Below are 19,347 nucleotides of genomic sequence, written 5' to 3'. Positions count from 1 at the left end.
TGTAAGGTAATACATATTTGGGATGAAATTGATTACCGCCTGAACACTTTGGTGCCACGATCAGGAAAAGCACGCAAAGTTCACATCTTTTCTGTTCTAATGACGGCTGTGTAGCTAAAGATATTAATTTCCGAAAGCAAAACAGCCTATCACTCAAGATCCTAATCTTACAATGAATGCCGAGAGGAAGGAAAGGCGTCTGCAGAGCCCTCCACTCACAGTGGGGACTGCCGTGCTCAGGGCACTCAGGATAAAGGGACACAGCAGCCTCTGGGGTGCAGTGTGTCTTCACACCTGTGTTAGGACCACTGTCGTTTTGCTGAAGGCTCAGAACTGGTCATGACACCTGACCTGTAGAAACTCCTGTGAGAACAGCCACCGTCCGCACACCATGCTGGCCTGCTCATCACCTTTCCCCACATACCTGGCTGGCCCTACATCCCTGTTTCTTTATAGTTTTCCTTTGCCGTATAAAACCAGACTCTTGCCTTTTTCCAAACAGGATTTCTTCATGATCTCTCCGGTGAAGTCATTTTATTTTTATAGCTTTGTGTGTGGTAATTTGTACCTATATCCTTTCTGAGCTCATTTTCCCCCCGAGAGTAGAGCTGGGAACTACACAAATGTGTGTGTTTATACAGTTCTCATGGCTGTGTCCCGTATCTTGACTCACACCAATTATCTAGTTACCCAGTGTTTTGTGAAACACATTACGAAAGGTAATCTTTTTCTAGTTCAGAAACTTTCAAGGCTTTGTCTCTGAACAATCTCTGTGATTATTAAAAGACCTTATCAAGCCCCCATAGAAAATTTAAAATTTGAACACAGCTCTGTCTTTATTCTCAAGAGGATGTGAGCCGGAATGATGTAACTGCAAATGCCTTAAAGTAGATGCAAGAGCTGATGGAGGCACTGTGTGCACGTTGGGATACAGCAGCAGTGATGCTGCTTCGCCGATATTGGGCCTTTCTGTCTCTTCTCCTTGACCTCAGTGATAATTATTCATCAGGGTATGATAGGTTTCAAATCTGCTTCCTATTATAGATAATAAAATAATACTGTCTTCTTTTTTTTCCCCATTTTTTTTTTTGTGTGTCATATACTAAATGTCACATACCAGGTGTGTCTGATAGCTGTTCAGGGGACTTGGAACATACTGACAATAAAGAGGTCTCAATGGTAGCAATATTTTGGAACATTTGGGTTTGGATTCTGTCTTGTTTGTCACTTAGTGAACATACCCAGTGCTTACTCTCAATGTCTTTTGGATGCAAAGATAAATGATGTGATCCTGTATTTCAGCAAGCCTTCCTGAGTCTCACATTCTAACACCTGATTGTAACACAGTCAGACATGCTCAGGACTAAAAGTGTTTCAGAGTTGGTTGTTGTTGTTCGTTCGTTCGTTCGTTCATTTGGTTTGGTTTTCTTCCCAGGTTTGGAACTTTGTCTACATAAGATTCTTCAGAAATGAGACCCAAATCTAAATATGGAATTCATTTCTTCCATATACCCCTCACTTACAAGTCTGGAAGTAATTTTGTGTTATAACTGTCCGCATCTTGTTGTACCTACACTTTGACTGCCACCTGTTACCTGAGGTCATGTATAGGATTTCCTCCCCGCTTGCGGCATCTTGTTGGTCCTCAAACACACGCAGATTGCATGTCATTTCAGATTTTTCCATGGTACGTGTTCAATCTGTATGGTACATGAAAACATGTAATAAGAGTTAGCTGAACTCTGAGAAGAAAGGGAAAAGAAGCAGTAACTTTGAGTTTGGCTCGTTGTATGAGTCAGGTGTCACTAGAGCCTTGAGGGACTGAGGAAGGTGAGGGGCTATAGCTATAAACATACCATGCAAGCACCTTTCATACACTTGGCCCTCTGTGTATCCCTTGTGGAAGAGGCTATTGGTGGGCTAATTTAACACTCAGTCCCATCCATCCGTCTGCTTTGGCATATCCACCATGGAGGCTAGAAAAACTAAATGCATAATTCGTGACAGCCCTATAACATAGACTGGCCAACTGGCTTTGTTTGGAAATATGTTGGAATGTGTAGAAACAGTTGTTTCCCAAATGAGAAGCAGATAGATTTGCTGTTGACTCCTTGTTCTTGCCTTCAGAATAGTCATTTCAGTTGTTCCCAGGGCAACCCCTCTGAGACATTAGGAAATGATTGTGGAGTTGAATGTGGAGATGTGGTTGAGTTCCCAGTCCCTACCTACCTCACGCCTACTTATGGAAGGAAAACCAAACCTTCTCCTAAGTCGTTTTTAGAGTTTCCACTAGAAGCACCCCAGGCTGATGCAGGCATAAACTACCTGCAAGTCTGGCATGTGCTCACAACATGTCTTACTGTTAAGTCTTGGTGGTTCTTGAGATGTTGCATAATAACCAGACCTGTCTTGATTATTGCATTTCTTATAATAATCTGTATTCAGTAACCCTTCACTGTTGTACTTGTTTTGAAACACCATAAGTTTAATAAATATGTGTGTTCTCATGGCTCCATTAGCCAGCCATTCCTCTATCTCCCTCCCTCTCCATGGGCCTTATTCTCTGAGCTACAAATATTGGAAGTAGATTCACTCTGCTGTCACATCCAAATTCTTAAGCAAAAGGAAGGGTTGGGTGTCTCTCATTTTAAATCAAAAGCTGGAGACTATTAAACTAAATAAGGAAAGTATATCTAAAGCCAAGAAAGACTGAAAGTTGGTCTTTCTCACCAAATAGCCTAGTTGTAACTATCATTCTTAAAGGAAGTTAAAGTCCAGTTCCAACGAACACATGAATGATACAGAAGCAAAACAATATCCTGACAGTGATGTGGAGACTGTCTTTGTGGTTTGTTAGGAGATCAAACCTGCTAAAGCATTCCTCTGAGCCAAAGCCTAATTCAAAGCAAGCTCTTTGCATGGGTGGGTCTGTGACATAGAATTCTCACTCTCAAAACATAGCTCTTAACCTCTTCAATTCTGTGAAGGCAGATAGGGGTGAGGAGAGGAGTTCAAAGTGCTTTAAATGAAGAGGCCATCTCCAAACATGGAAGTTCCAAGTCACCCAGCAAATGCTGTTGCAGGGGCTGCAACAAGGTATTCAGAAGGTCTAGCAGAAATAGTTGATAAAGACTTCTATATCAGCCAACAGATTTTCAGTGAGGATCAAGCGAGCTTCTAATCAGAAAAAGAAGCCACCCAAAGCATTCATAACTAGAGTGTAGAAATCAATGCCTGACTTCTAAGGGCCAAATTGGGACAATACAGCTGGTAGCTAAGGTAGACCAGTACTCATTTCCATTCTGGAAGTCTTTGGGCCTTTGAGGGTTATACTATAGTGAATCTTCTCTGCCTATATTCTGTATATGGAACAGCAAAGCCTGGGTGACATATCTGTTTATAACATGGCGTGCTGGACATTTAATACCTATTACTGAGGCATACAGCTTGGGGAAAAAATAATTTAAAATATTATTACTCATTGACAGTGCACCTGGTCAGCCAATGATTTTAACAGATTTATAAACATAAGAAGATTAATGTTTTCATGCCTGCCAGCACGACATTCACTCTGCAGCCCACAAATCAAGGAGCAAGCACAGCTTTTAAGGCTTATTACTTAAGAAATGCTTTCTGTAAAGGATGTGGGTGGAGTAGTGATTCTCTGATGGATCTGGGTAAATTGAAAGCCTTTCAGAAACAATTCACCATCCTAGATGCCTAGATCCAATTCACTGGATGAGGGAAAAATAACAACACGTTAAAGGACCATGGAGAAGGGTGGTTCCAGCCCTCAGAGATTCCTCTCAGAGATTCAAGACTTCCGGGAAGGGAGTAACTGCATATGTGGTGGGCATAGCAAAAGAACTAGAGGCTGCAAATAAATTTCTGTAGTCATATGATAAAACTTTAATGGATGAGGGGGAAAAAAAAACACAAGTAAACAAAGCAAAACTGCTTTCTTGCAGTGGGATCTATTGCCAAGGAGGATGCTATGAAAATTGTTGAAATAATAGCAGAAGATTTGGAATGTTCTAGAAACTTGTTTGGGAAGACAGTGGCAAGGTTTTAGATGACTGAGTCCAACTTTGAAAAAGTTCTACTGTGGATAAAAGGCTGTCAAACAGCATTGCATGCTGCCGAGAAAACAGTGCATGGAGTGAATTGACCACGTGGCAGATTTCATTGTCTTATTTTAATTGGCAAGCCTCCTCAGCTGACATGTCAGGAGCTATCAGCATCAAGGCCAGATGCTTCCCTGGCAAAAACATGTTGATCCTGAAGGCTCGGGTGACCATTAACATTTTTAGCAATAAAGCATTTTGAATTAAAATACTTGCATTGTTTTTTCATACATGATGGTATTACATACTATATAGTATATATATAGTGTAGTATAGGCATAAGATATATTTACTGAAAAAAAGCAAAAAGTTCATGTGACTTGCTTCATTAGGCCTTTGACTGTGTTATTATCTTAGTTAGGGGTTTTGTTGCTGTGAAGAGACACCACGACAACAGCAACTCTTATAAAGGAAATACATTTAATTGGGGTGGCTTACATCTTCAGAGGTTTAGTCCATTATTATCATAATGAGACATGGTGGTGTGCAGGCAGACATGGTGCTGGAGGAATAGCCCTACATCGTGACTTGCAGGCAACAGGAAGTGGTCTGTCTCACTGGTCATGGCTTGAACATATATGAATCCTCAAAGCCCACCTCCACAGTGACATACTTCCTCCAACAAGACCCTAAATACTCCAACAGGCCATACCTCCTAATAGTGCCTCTCCCTTTGAGGGCCATTTTCTTTCAAACCACCACAATTGTGGTGTTTCAGAATCAAACTCGCAGCATCCCTGAGGTATGAATCAATTCACTATATTAGCTTTTATGTGAAAGAAAGCGCCCAATACACTAGAGTCCTGTGACGATCTCACCTTCCAGCACACAAATCCAAAGCCATGTGGAAAACACTCAAACTGGGTTTTCTTAGAGACTCATGCTGTCGTTCAGCTTATTGTTCCCACCTCATCATGTTCGGTTCTGTTTGTGTGTGTCTCCTGACACTGCATCAAAGTGAAATTTAATCTCTTTTTAAACTGGTCAAGATCGTTTCTCCCTGATCTGTTTCCAGTAGCCACCTACTCCTTTTTAGCCGACTTTTTAGTGCCCCTCATTTGGGGAGTGGGGGTCAGGTTTGTTTTCATTTTATGAATCAGATCCTTACTTTAGAAAGAGTTAAGGTAATCCAGCTTCAGGGAATGTCATTTTCAGCCAAAAACAACTGGATTAAAGTCAAGGATCCTTAAGAAAGAAAACAACAGGATAGTCGGGATTTATGCCCAAATCCTTGAGTTACCTTTGTCTCTGATTTGAACATATTTCACATTTTGTTCTTAACCAGTGAAGTAGTTTTCCCCTTCAAAATTGTAACACTTTTTCCCCCAGAATCTTCAGCTACTTGGAGCTACAGCCATCGAGGATAAATTACAAGACCAGGTGCCTGAAACTATAGAAACTCTCATGAAAGCTGACATCAAAATATGGATCCTGACTGGGGACAAGCAAGAAACTGCCATCAATATTGGTAATTCACCCCACTCCAATTTTAAATCCTGGTACCTTCTAACAGGCCAGTGTGTTTTAATAAGATGAATTAAAGATGTGTTAGAGCCCTGGGGCTGAGGACACTGAAGACAGGGACTTGCGTCATGGGATAGTTGATCTGAACAGATTCAAGAAGGACAGGGCTGTTGAAAAAGCCACAGAGCCAGTCTCAGTGGACCCTGGATCCCTTGCAAGGAGCCCCACCCCCTGACCTGGAGCAGGGACATGACATCATTTCTCTTTCCCCGAGGGAACGTCTCAACTTTATGTGAATTCTTATATCTAACGTACTTAATTCTAACAGACGGAAATGTGTGAAAGGGTAACTTCTAAGAAAGCCTCTTCCTATTCCAGAAAGGAGATTATGTCAGACTGTCCCATGGGTGGTGTCTGGCTAGTTTCGTATCAGCTTAACACATGGTGGAGTTATCTGGGAAGAGGGATGTTGTGGAATATTTGTTTAACTATGTAAAGATGTGTTGCTCTTTTACTTTGCCTGCCTAAAACACCTGATTGGTTTAATAAAAAAGCTGAATGGCCAATATTGAGGGAGGAAGTCTAGGAGGGACTTCAGGCAAGGAGAGTAAGGAGGAGGAGGAATTTAGGCTCTAAGAGAAGAAAGAAATGAGACACCAGGGAAACACAAGAGGACAGACAGACAGACAGACACATGGCAAGAAAGTAGAACATACTGAATGAAAGAATGGTAAAAAGCCCTGAGACAAAATGTAGAGAAATAGAGACAGGTTAAATTAAGTTAAAAGAGCTAGTGGGGCAAGCCTTACTAAGACCAAGCATCCATAGCTAATAACAAGTCTCCGTGTCTTCAATTTTCATGGAGCTGGTTGGCAGCCCAAAGCAAAACTTCTGACTTTGGAGGAATGTTGCTAGAGAAAATGCCTCCATCAGTTTGTCTGTAGACAAGGCTGTAGGGCATTTTCTTGATGAATGATTGCTGTAGGCAAGCCTAGCCTACTGGAGTTGCTACCCTGGCCCATGGCCCTAAATAATATAAGCAAGCAGACTGAGCAAGCCCATGGGGAACAAGCCCGTAAGCAGTGTTCCTCCACAACTTCTGCTTCAGTTCCTGCCTCGTTCCCAAGTTGCTTTGGGTCAAGGTATTTATCACAGCACTGGGAACTTAACGCAGACTGATGGTAAGAGAAGTAGAAGCTATTAACCAAGACACCTAGTCCAAGGGCTAGAGTCTCCCTGTGCCTTTCACTCAACTGAGCCACCTTCTGGGGAGGGAACGCACTTCCCACTTCTGCTTTCTCACCTGCTGAAATAAACCTTGACACCTTGCTTGCTACACCTGTCCCCCAGTGTGAATTCTTCTGGAACACAAGAGCTGAGATCGCTGCTGTAGCTGGGGTCAGAGAGAACATGGGAGGAGGCCACCTCTCCTCGCCCATAACAAGATATTTTAAGACGTGATATCCAAGGCTCTCAATGTGTAATGTTATTAGGCTCACCTATTTGCTTACTTGTGGCCCCAATGCTCCCCTTTAAAGTTGCAGTGGTTTTGTGTACCGCCAGACCAGCTCGTACAACCACGCATGCACTCTCAGACGCTGCATCTTGCTGGCGGACAATTGATCCATCAGTGGCCTATGAATGTCACATTTCTACAGTTGTCTTTTAAAGTCTAGAAACTGGACCGGTGGTGTGTTTATGTGCTAGATCTACTTGCTGTGGCCAGAAGTTGTTCCGAACATATGGCTGTCAGTTCACTTTCATTCTACAGTCAGTTCCCAATCTTCTGCAGTGTTCATGTTAGTCCCCTCAAGCTGCTATAAGAGAGTATCACAACAGAAACGTATTTCTCACATTTTGGGGAAATAAAAAACTGAAATTTGAAGTGATATAAGACTACTCAGACCATAGCAGGCCACTTCATTTAACTTTAATTGCCTCCTTAAAGGGCCATGTCCATGTGTCCATGTCCACAGTGGGGAGAGTCAAGGCTTCAGCACGTACATTTGAGGAGGGAGGAGACAAAATGTGATTCGTAATACAAGTCTCACAAAGAGGAAAGTATTTGGTATTGTTCAAAACCTGTAATAATACAGAAAAGGAAGATTCTTTTTTCCAGGTTCAGTAACCGTGGATGGATAGCCCAAACACTGTAAGACATAGATTCACTTCTATATACTGATCATGCACATTACATACCAAACTCCCCAGAATTGAACATGCATGTTATACATAGCGTGGAACCACACCCTTAGAAGGTTGTTAAGATCTCTTCATCTCAAGTACATTTAACTAACAGTGCATTTTAGTTTTAGCAGTCACCCTAAATTGTCCTTAAAATATAAAAACTATACCATAAACATATAGTAAATTTGTATTAGGGCTCTCTAAAGGAACAGAATTTGTAGGAATGAATATGTGTATATATATATATATATGTTTATATTTATATATACATAATTCTCTGATCATTATATATTATATATGTTACATATAATAAATATATATTCATAGTATATATATTCATTCTTAAAGTTTTGTTCCTCTAGATCTAAATGATTACAGACTGTGGTCCAACTAGTCCAACAACAACTGTCTACCAATGGAAAGTCCAAGAACTCAGTAGTTGTTCAGTCCAGCCCACAAGGCTGGGTGTTTCCATAGGTCTTCAGTACATAACAGAATCCCAAAGAAGTGGTCTCTGATGTCAGTAAAGGAGTGAACTTGCAATTGAGGGTGAGAGCAAGCAGGCAAAAAGCTTCCTTCTTCCATTTCCTTCATCTAAGCTGCCAGAAGACTGTATGGCCAAGATTAAATGTGAACTCTTCCTACCTCAAATGATCCATAAACATGGGTCTTCCTACTTCTAATGATTTAATTGAGAAAAAAAAGTCCCTCATAGGTGTACCCAGCTGCTTGGGTTTTAATTAATTCCAGATGGAGTCAAGTTGACAACCAGGAATAGCCATCACAAAGTCTGTGTAAGTAGTAGAGATTTTATTTATTGAATTTTTTTAGGTTAGCATTCAAGCAATAAACAGGCACAGGCTCAGCCTGGCCTACTGGGTGAGCTCCAAACCAGTGAGAGGTAGATGGCATTTGAGGGATGGCACTCGTGGTCAGCCTCTAGCCCTGCATGCATGTGCATACATGTGCGTGCACACACAGACACACACACACACACACACGTCATATGGGAGGAGAAAGGGCATTGAACAGAGGGAAATCAGGAAGGACTTGCAGAAGGTGACATTTGAGGAAAGACCTGGAAGAGGAGGAGGAGTTTCCTGTGGTTGGCAAGGTATTAATTGCCCTCTGCTGCAGAGTGAGCCCCGGTGCTGAGGGGGGAGCCAGACAGGATGGCAGTGCCAGGCCTTGAAAAGCCTCCGGGTTTGCTATTCACGGCAGGGAAGACATAGGATGATGTTCCACAGGGAGAGATGTGGTGGGCTTCCTGTGGCCACAGACTTGAGTGCAGAGTGACGTCAGTCTTGAGAAGCCAGTAAAGCAGCAGAGTAGCCAGTGAGGACACTGTCACAGTGACCTAGGGGTGTGTAATGGTGGCTTTGACCAAATGGCAATGATGAGAGGTAGCTGGTATTCCAATTTTTTTTTAATTTTTTCTTTTACTGAAAATAGAATTTTTCTCACATCCTGCTTGTAGTTTCTCCTGTCTCTGTTCCTCCCAGTTTCTCTCCACCTTCCTTCCGATCTGAATCCAGTCCCCTTCTGTCTCTCATTAGAAAACAAACAGCCTTCTAGGGGATAATAATAAGATAAAACAAAAACTATCACAGTAAAATCGGACAAAACAAACAGAAGGAAAAGAGCCCAAGAAGAGGCACAAGAAACATATAGATGCAGAGACCCAATTGTTCACACACCTGGACTAGAAACTATAAATTATACATGAAAGACCTGTAGGATGAAAAGAGAGAAGATATATAAATAAAATTAAAGACACTTAAGCCCTGTCATGACATTATGAGATGCCACTGAGTCTGTTCTCTACTGGCCGTCTACTGCTGGGCATCTATGAGGCCTACCCTGAAGAGTAGTTTATTTCCCCAGTGAGACTCCTTGGGAAAAAAACTAATTTTTCACTTGCAAGTAGTTACCAATTGGAGCTCACTTTTGGATTAAGAATGGGGCATGTGTCTGCTTCTTTCTTCATCTCTAAGACCCCATCTGCTGTAGACCAGTATAGGCCTGTGCATTCTGCCTTAGCCTCTGAGTTCGCATGCACAAAGATCCTGTTGATTTAGAAGGCCTTGTTTCCTTGGTGTCCCCCATTCCCTCTGCCTCCTCTTCTCCAGGGTTCCCTGAGCCCTAAGGGAAAGGGTTTAATGGAGGCATCCCATTTAGGGCTGAGTGTTCCAGGGTCTCTCATTTTCCGCATAATGTCTGGCTACTGTTCTGGCTACGGTATTCGTTCCCATGAGGAAGCTGCTCTGATGACAGCTGAGCAAGGCACTGAGAGCACAGCGACAACGAGTGTAAACAATGCTGGTATAATTGTTGCTAGTGTAAGATGAGTCAGGTAAGAAGGGCAAGAAAATGATGTCACTACCATCCCGGACAGGGAGATAGTGAGGCCAGCAGGTCCAAGAGAGTTGCCCACCCTCCTGAACCTTCTCTGCAAACACCTGCTGGCCCAGCCTTTACCCTTCATATTGGCCACCAAAAAGGATACAGTGCGTCTGGCTGGCAGCCTTCAGGATGTGGAAACACTAAACTCGGTTGTTCCATATTGTTTATCAAGGCAGCTGCAAATGATGTCCTTACCTCGCACCCTTCCTGATGGCCAGCAAGAGTGTTTCATTTGTAACTTCCTATTAGTCTGGGAAACAGCTGATAACCCTTCCCTCTCCGTAAAGATGCTCTTTCGGTATTTGATCATACCCTTGCTCTCCAAGCGTCCCTTCTTTCCTGAAAGACTAATGGTACCTGTTTATTGTGTGTGCCTAGGACACTCCTGCAGACTTCTGAAGAAGAACATGGGGATGATCGTTATAAATGAAGGCTCCCTTGATGTGAGTGACTTCGTGCTTCAATGCCTTCTGTTGTTTTTTTATATCCGATATCTGTTATATCCATTGGCATGAGGTTAAAAGATAGCTTTGTATACTTCATTCTCTTTGTTTGCTTTAACTGTGCGTACAGCTTTGGACAGCACTAACGTAAACTGACTCACGCTTTACACGACGTGTGTTAGCTAAAGAAACTGCCGTCTGGTTTCCTAAGTGTTATAGGACCGAAAAGCTGCTTCACAAAAACCCTGGGTCGGTGTGTATGGCCTGCAGCTCATTTAGATGGAACACTGCGTTTTATGTATTTAGCCTTTTTTAGATCTCCTTTAGCTTCGAAAGTTAATACCTATTTCTACTTTAAAGAGTTTATTGAAAGGGATACTAAGCTAATACAAAATAACCATGTCTGCTACAAAAGGTCTGTGTGTGTGTGTGTGTGTGTGTGTGTGTGTGTGTTCCTTTTTGATGCCCTGACTAGTAGAATGACATATTTAGTGGACTAATATGTAGGACAAATGACCAGTAAGTACTTCAAAGTCAAGGTGGTTACTGGTGATGTAAGGTGGAAGACAAAACAGGGAGGTGATGGTTTTACACCTGCTTAAAATACTCATGATGACGAAAAAGCAGAGGGGAGCATTGATAATTAGGGGTTTGGGTGAAGCTGCAAAGCCGCCTGTCAGTGTTGCGAGATGGTGAAGGAATCACTGGGGAGAATGCTTAGAAGGTGCCTAGGGGACCGAAATCCTCAACCCTTGGTTGCAAATGTTTTAATTACTTAACTTCAAAACCTGGTACTTTTCCCTTTTCTTGTGAAGTCTTTGAACAACCTGCAATGGTGTGTGGTTTTGCAACAGTACCATGATGGCCCTGCATCTGAGCCTCTTTGAGAGTCTGGAAACCTTCTTATGTATTAGCTTTGGGTTGCCACAGCCAAAAGACTATCTTGTGAACAGTGACCAAGTCAGCCCTGCCTTTCAAAAGCGGACACATACGAAGAGTATGGTGTAGAAGCAGCCCAGAGACTTAACACTCTGGTCCCTGGAAAAGGAGCCTCTGAGAGTGGCCCCAAAGACTCTGGGAACACACAATTTCGCTGTGAGCAAGGACTGCTCTGGCTTATCCCTCCTGGTGCCCAACAAATTACGGAACACATAGTAAATACTGGACGGATAGATACCTGAGCGCTGAGTCACCATCATTTCAAATTAAGGGCTTCCCTTTTTAAAAAAAAAAATGTGCATCAGTTTTCAATTTGAGGTAATTCGTCATATCTGAAGCCTCCTTATGAATGCAAGTAGTTTAGGGTAGGAGCCAGACTCTGTGGCTCAGTGGATTAACACTCACTTCCCTACGCTCAGGCTGCCAGTCTTCCCAGCAATGTCTGGGGAAGGTTTTTCTCCCTGGGAGCTGAGTAGTGAATTTACAAACTGGCTGTCTGAGGTCAGACCTCCTGGGGTGAACTCATTTGTTTCTCACCAGGAGACGAAGCATCACTTTGCACAACGCCTTCATAAAATCCGGAGGCTCAGAGTTCAGGCAAACCCTGAGAGCTGCTGGGTAGCCTGTAGGTAAAAGCATTGTTTGTATTTCCCATTGCAGAGGGAAAGAAAAACAGCCCGTCTGTAGGCTGTATACTGACAGATAACGAGACAGTCTGGGGTGACCAGTCCATGAACACAAAGAACAAGTAATAAACCGAGGACCATAACTGTCTCAGGAAGGAAGATATGGACATGCATCTTGTCAAGGGCGCTGGAATCGTCCTCTGAAATAGCACAGTGATGACCTTAGACATTGAAATCAGCTTCTCCGAGCCATAGTCTAGCTGTCTATATATAACGAGACTGTAACCTTGGGCAGAGCATTGGTGTGGCAAACATGGTGTATGAAACATACAAAGAGATGCTATGAAGCGTGGTGGCACAAGGACTATTCCAATAGCTTTCTATTTTGCTTAATGCGTGTTTTTATAAAAGTGTATCATTTCCCATCTTTAATATTTTTCATAAGGTGGTAAGTTCGAGCTGCAGATCATCGTTCATGGGTGGCCCATATTGCTGTACACACTGCCCAGGTTTTCTACCAGACTAATGTGAAAGTGGAGAAGATAGGTCTCATGTGACGTTGTTATAAAGAATCGTGTTTTGAAGTTCTGAAGACTTGCATAGACACCGTCCCCTTTCGCAGGTGGCACAGCAGCCCGTGTCTGTAATCTCAGCATTCAGGAGGCAGAGGCAGGAGGATAACAAGCTTGAGGCTGACCTAAGCTGCAGAGGAAGATGCTATTTCTCAAAAGAAGGGAAAGTTTCTTCTGGTGACTTTGATAAAGGGAACGTTTGCCACGCTTCCCTGTTATCTTTTGAGTTTCAATGTCATTAACCTTCTGAAACAGCACAGAGAGACACAGATAAAGAGTACTGCTCAGTATCTTGTCCCCTGATCTTTGGATTGCCACCACATGACAGTGTGAGATACTCTTGCTGACAATGCCGATGTCTTAGGCAGAAAGACTTGTTGAACCTTTTAAATTCAAAAATAAGAATTTCAGTGTGTGGAAAAACCTCAGTGGGTATTACGTTTGCTGCGCACTTAATGGACCTGTGTTTAAACCTCCAAAATCTACCTAAAAAGCCATCAGGGTGGCACATGTCTTTAACCCTAGAGGGAGAGAAATCCAGATTCGGGGGGGCTTTCTGGCCAGCTAGCCTAGCTGAGATGGCAGGACCTGGGTTCAGTGAGAGATCCTTTCTCAAGAAATAAGATGGAGAGAAATAGAAAAGGCCATCCAAACAATGTCCTCCTGCTTACACACACACACACACACACACACACACACACACATGATCACATGTGCACATTCCACACATATAAAGAAAGAAAATATGCTTTTCCCCTGCCCCACCCAGGGCGCAGGAATGATCCCACCCACCTCTCAGAAGTGCCTCGTTCCTTTACTGACTTGTTCGGGACTCCTTTTTACATTTCCTGGAAATCCTTCAGTCTATCGGTAAATAATTTATTCAAAACATGTTAAAAACTGGAAGCATTTAAACTGTGAGGCAAGAACCAGGGAATCTTATACTGTGGCCTATTTTTACTTCCCAGATTCTGATTAAAGTCTCTCAAAATGACTGAAAATTCTTGTGGGAAGACTAGGTTTATGTCACGTTGAGAAAGATAATTGTGAGGTCACTCAAGTCCTTTTTGGTGTGACAACACTATGGATCTCCAAAAATGTTTCCAGGTGGCTCAGCCTTTGTTTGTTGTTCTTTTTGTGGTTGTTTGGTAGCTTTTTATAATTTTTAAGGTTTATTTTTATGGTTTGTAACAACGTGTGTTAAGTCTGCGTGTACACATGGGCTCCAGGGCCCGTGGAGACCGGAAGTGACGGATCCCCTGGAGCTGGAGTTACAGTTATGTTCCGCCTGATGTGGCTGCTAGGAACCAAACTGGGGTCCTCTAGAAGAGCAGCGTATGCTCTTAACTGCTGAGCCATCTCTCCAGACTGAGGTTGGTAGCTTTGGTCCAAGTTTTTGCATAATTAGAAAAATCTTGAAGGCTTGTCTCATTCCAATAACTCAAAACAGCATCCCCAATTTCACCTGTCAAACCTAGGGCAGGTTGGAGATTGTTATTTCTGAAGCCACAGGTAACTCCAAGCCCATCATTCTTTGGGTCTCCTGTGCCCATCCTTAGTGTTACATGCATCTAGCATCTCTCGCGTCTGAGAAATTTGTGGGCTCCCCCAGGAAGAAGCCATAGATCTTAGAGACATTCCTACTCTGGTATAGCCTACTACTGTCTGGCTTTCCCTTGGGGAACAGGTGGAGAGATAGTTAGTCTCTATTCGTTGATTCAGTTAACGAGATTGCTATTCAGAGAAATAAATCTATTCAGAGAAATAAATCCCTCCGCTCACAGTCAAAGGCTCCCGCATTCCCAAGTTCCTAACCAGCCCCACCACCTCCGCTCATCTAGCTGTGCTTTCTCTAGACTGTCTCTGCTGTTGTAGACATTCACGTGCAGCCTAGTCAGGAGACCCACCTGGTGTTTGGGGAAGCTGTGTATCAGCTGTCTCCTAGGAAAATATCATTTGCTGACTTTCTATGCATATGACGAGTTGCTTTTCTCGTTGCCATGACAAAATACTAGACAGAAAAATCCAAGGGAGGGGGCATTCCTTTGGCTCATGGTTTCAGTCCATCGTAGTGTATAGTGTGAGGGTATGGCAGAATTCATGCATGCAAGACGATGCAGCTTCTCCTCCTGTCTTGGTAGAACAGGAAGCAAGGAGTGGGACTAGAAACTGGGCCAGGCTTTCCCGCTCAAAGGCCTGCCCCTAGTGGAAGACATCTGCTAGCTAGATACCATGTTGCAGAAGTTCTATAACCTGCCCAGACAACACCTTCTCCTGGAGACCGAGTACTCAAAACATGAGCCTGTGAGGACGTTGATTTGTTACTTTTCTTTTCTCTCTTTTTTTTTCTTTTTGGTTTGGTTTTTTGTTTGTTTTTGCTTTAGTAGAAAAAGGGGTTTGTATGAGATTTCTAGTAAGTATATTATGATTTTACCGCTGGGAAAGGAGGAAGGTAGTGGACTAGTAGGCGTTAGGTATAGCTCATTGCTACTTTAACATTCTTTCTTGAAAATAAATCTACATAAAATATTCTCTAGATAGGCAGCTTTCACAGCCAATGTTAATTGGATTTGAATGTTTTATTGCTAGCTGGCAAGAGGCTTCAGCCAGGCTCAAAGGTCAAGGGCATCCTCTCATCCCCTCATCCACATTCCTTTACCCTCCCCTGGTCCTGCACCCTGCCTTGGTAAGCATCCCAGAAATGCTGTGATCGCAGCCTTCACTGCTCCGATTTCTACAGCATTATTTGCAGGAGAAGAGAGCTTCCATGAGAGATAACTTTACACAGTTTCTTGCTCTGTGGGAGAGGAGAGCTTCCATGAGAGATAACTTTACACGGCTTCTTAGAGAATGTGGCCCCAAATCAGCCATAAATTTGATTATGCATCCCAGTATTTCCTCTCTGATATATTTTACTGAAAATAAATTGTTGGCTACACCAAGCATTAAAAAAAAAAAAAAAAAAAGGACAGAATTTCAACACTTTGGTAAAAGAAAACACTTCCAACAATTGCTAATTTTTTTTTTCCTAGCTTCATTTGACTTTCTAACCTGAAAATGTCTCCTATAACATACAGGACATTCCAGGTATAAATGCTGAAGTTGTCATCTATACCCTTTTAAGCATGACTTACATGTTTTATGCAGACAAACCTCACTGTTTTGGGATCCAGCCACCAATAAATGGCTTCTGAAAGAAATCCAGAATAAGCAAGTCATTGACCTGATTCCAGAAGAGAAGGGGCGGGGGAGGAAAATGCGAGCTACTTCAGGTTTTGTTTTGATATGTCCCCTGAGTCTAATACAATAAGTTTTGTATTGCTTTGAAAACTAGCTTAGACAGGTTTGAAACCACACCGAGTTCCCTTCCACTGCCGGTTTTGGTATGTCTAGGCTGATGTTTCTCTTACCATTAGCAAAGTTCTTTCAGCGTGAGGTCGCAGGCTTCAGATGGTAGTTAGAGGTGTTCACATCCTCTATCTGAAGCCTAAAGCTTTCTTGTCATGCCCCGTGGTAGGGAGATTGTTTAGATCCTGTAATTCACACTGTTTACCCCCAGGAAGAAATGAAAGCATTAGTAAAAAGTGAAAATGATGTTTGAACAAATTGTCTCTGTTCCATGCCTCTAATTTAAGACCGTATCCGCTGGCAGCCAGAGTATGTGGTTGAAAAAGTCTCATCAAACACATTGTTTGGTCTCGTGGAATTAAACGTGTCCCCTTTTGTTAAACATGCTGCAGCGAGACTGGCTGGTGTACAGAAAGAACCGAGTGAAATTGTTCAAAGATTCATAGTGTCTCTGGTTCAAGAAGTTCTCCCACCCCCAAGTCTGAATATTCTTTCCCTCATTCGGCATAAACATCTGCACTCTTCCCTGAGACCTAGAATTACAGATAAGTGCTCTCTAACCATGCAGCTCCCTTGCTGTTCTGCCTTCAAACTGTTGACATTTCTGAGGGCGCACTTCTCACCCTCCACTTTCTTCCCATCTCTCCTGCCCAGACCTTTGGCGGGTCAGAACAGCATTAAAAGTAACAGTTTGTGAGAAACTGACTGATGGGGTGCCAGGTGTACCCGGAGACATTGCGCTCTGCTCCTGTAGGTAGGGCGGGGTGCCAGGTGTGCCCAGAGGCATTACGCTCTCTCCTGTAGGTAGGGCGGGGTGCCAGGTGTACCCAGAGGCATTGCACGCTCTGCTCCTGTAGATAGGGCCGGGGCCGTTAGTCCACACTGCAGATGGACCCTTTGTGCTCACATGCTGGACATCACAGTATCCCTCCTGATGTTCCACGCCAGCTACTCCAAGTCCAGAGTGTGCTCAAGTCTGAGTTGGGATGTATCCTTAAATAACTGTACGTGCTCTAGTGACAAAATGACTCACTCACAGGATTCTGCATCCTGAGAATCATTGCTACATCTTCCAACTTGTTTCATTAATTCTTTCACTCAGCCGCAGGGCCACAGAGCAACTAAAGGAGGGTGCCCTTCTGGAAAATTCATGGAATTCAGTTTTCCCCTTATGAGAATTGTACACAGGAGTTATTTAAGACATAGAATAATGGGAACAGTGTGTATTTGGACTCTGCCCTGAGAAAGTCCTGCAGATAATGATTCTTCCATATTCCTCCGTTCATTAATTGAAATATTAAGCAAATGGGTTCGGCATTTGCTTTCTCTGGGTCTGGGGAACAGTTTCTCATAGGCCTCAGAACTTACCTTCTCCAGACCATGGATTTGGTAATTTGCTTATTTTCAGAAAACCAGTGGTATATTCTAAGCAACCTCTTCCTGGCTGAATTGAAGGCACTCGGAGAGACTGGATGTCTGCCGACCCCGTCCCTCCCAGAACGCTTCCTTTTCGTGTTTGAGTCACAGCCACCGCTGGAGAATATTTAATACCAACCTCAAAATAAGTGTTTAGGAGGCTCTCAGTGGTGGTTTAAAATAATTACCGTGAAGGCTTTGGTAAAAGCCTTTATCCACAAAACTATTTAAATTATATAATTGCTCCCCCATCTCATTCTTCCTTCCTTTTCCTGGATTGATCTTTCTTTACTGCATACCCGACCCCGACACCAAAACACAGGCTGGCTACGCATTCAACACTCCTCTCCCTTCCTCTCTCCCGGACTCCAAGCAAGACTTGATGCTCTCAGGGAATTATTTTCCTTATGGAACCTATCATAATTCCGAGTCTCAAACCTCTACTGAGGTTTGAGTGCAATTTACCCAGCACTCCGACTTCCTCCTCTTACCTGTTTCCATTTTGTGACCCTTGACCTTTCTCAGATGGCACGGCCCCTCTGGAAGATTGAACTGTTTTCTCAACAACAGCGTTATACATCTATCCTCCTTCAGGAAAACCCATATTTGTATATCAACAAAGCATGCGATTTTTTTTGTCTCCTCCCCCGCCCCATTATCTTCAGCGATATATATTGACGAAATGCATTCGTTTGGCCGCCTTCCACTAAGCTACTTTGGAGGACCTCTCTGACCATATGTTTTTAATGACTTCACCTTCTGTCTGCCCTTACGCATTTTGGAAAAATTACTTTATATTGGTTTGGTTCTGTACACATATGTTTTTAAATATTATATTCTAATTTAGGATAGGAATTTAGAAACACCAAAGGTTTTCTATCAAAAAAACTATGTCAAAGAGCACTAGCTCTCCTGACTGGGGTGCATACTAAACAGACTGATTGTATATGAATGTAGTTTCTCTCTACTCTCGGGTGTATATCCTTTTACTATTGCCTGCAGTAGCTGAAGGAGCAGTTGATATATGTATTGCGTAGGCGTATTTGGAATGTCCACTGTTCCAGTGAATCAGTAACACATTGTAGAAAAATAAGTAATACCCAGTGGTTTATCCAAGTTGTTATTACAGGAGTCATAACTCACCCTTTAAGAACGTGCTAACGTTGTCCATACTTGATATAGTCAGAGTATGTTATTAAAAATGTTCCTGGAATATTCTGCTAATTTGCAATTTTAGGGTGTGAACATTTGGAGAGCATAAAAGTAGGAAAAGAATGAAGCATTTGGTCATAAAACTCATGTTCTAAGTGATGATGAGGTAGGATCACATGCCACCAAAATAGCTAATAAAATAGGTTTAGATACCAAGTTCTTATTTGTGTTCTTTTTAATATTTGTTCTTAAATTATGGTGAATTAAAGTAAATCCAAAGTAGAATAAGTCCCCACTGTCCAGGTGACACTTATGTCTGTGCCTAAGAACTATTCAGTGCCTGAGAATTGCCGTAGTGGTGCTATAGCTGAAGAATACACTGGAGAAATAGCCTTAGGTTTATCGTGGACTGTTTTACACAAACACATGTATTAATTTAGTCACTCACACAATAAAACACAAATCATGGCAGAGGAACTCCATTTTACTTTGTGATTTTTGAAATGAGCTGTATCAGATCATTCTACCTCAGGCAAAAATTATTAGGGAAAAACAGACAGTAATTCTATAAATATTTCTCCTCCCACCATGCACCAGGAGCTACATGCCCTTGGAGAAGAGGTGATGTTCTCAGTGCTAGAACTGAAGGGCAGTCGGGTTTACAGATCATGTT

At 42.6% G+C, this 19,347-nt stretch overlaps 1 protein-coding gene across 3 annotated transcripts in view; it reads left to right on the top strand.

Moving 5' to 3' along the window:
• Positions 1–19,347, top strand: part of Atp8a1 (ATPase phospholipid transporting 8A1) — a 208,311-nt gene that overhangs the window by 117,178 nt on the left and 71,786 nt on the right. For all 3 annotated transcript variants that reach the window (XM_057771254.1, XM_057771256.1, XM_057771255.1), the window contains 2 exons: positions 5,454–5,592; positions 10,557–10,621. In XM_057771254.1, coding sequence (XP_057627237.1) covers positions 5,454–5,592; positions 10,557–10,621 — 204 coding nt within the window. The remainder of the gene's footprint in view (positions 1–5,453; positions 5,593–10,556; positions 10,622–19,347) is intronic.

Source organism: Chionomys nivalis, chromosome 6 (genome assembly GCF_950005125.1).
Source record: "Chionomys nivalis chromosome 6, mChiNiv1.1, whole genome shotgun sequence".
Lineage (NCBI taxonomy): Eukaryota > Metazoa > Chordata > Mammalia > Rodentia > Cricetidae > Chionomys > Chionomys nivalis.
This window is presented reverse-complemented; position numbering and strand designations above follow the sequence as displayed.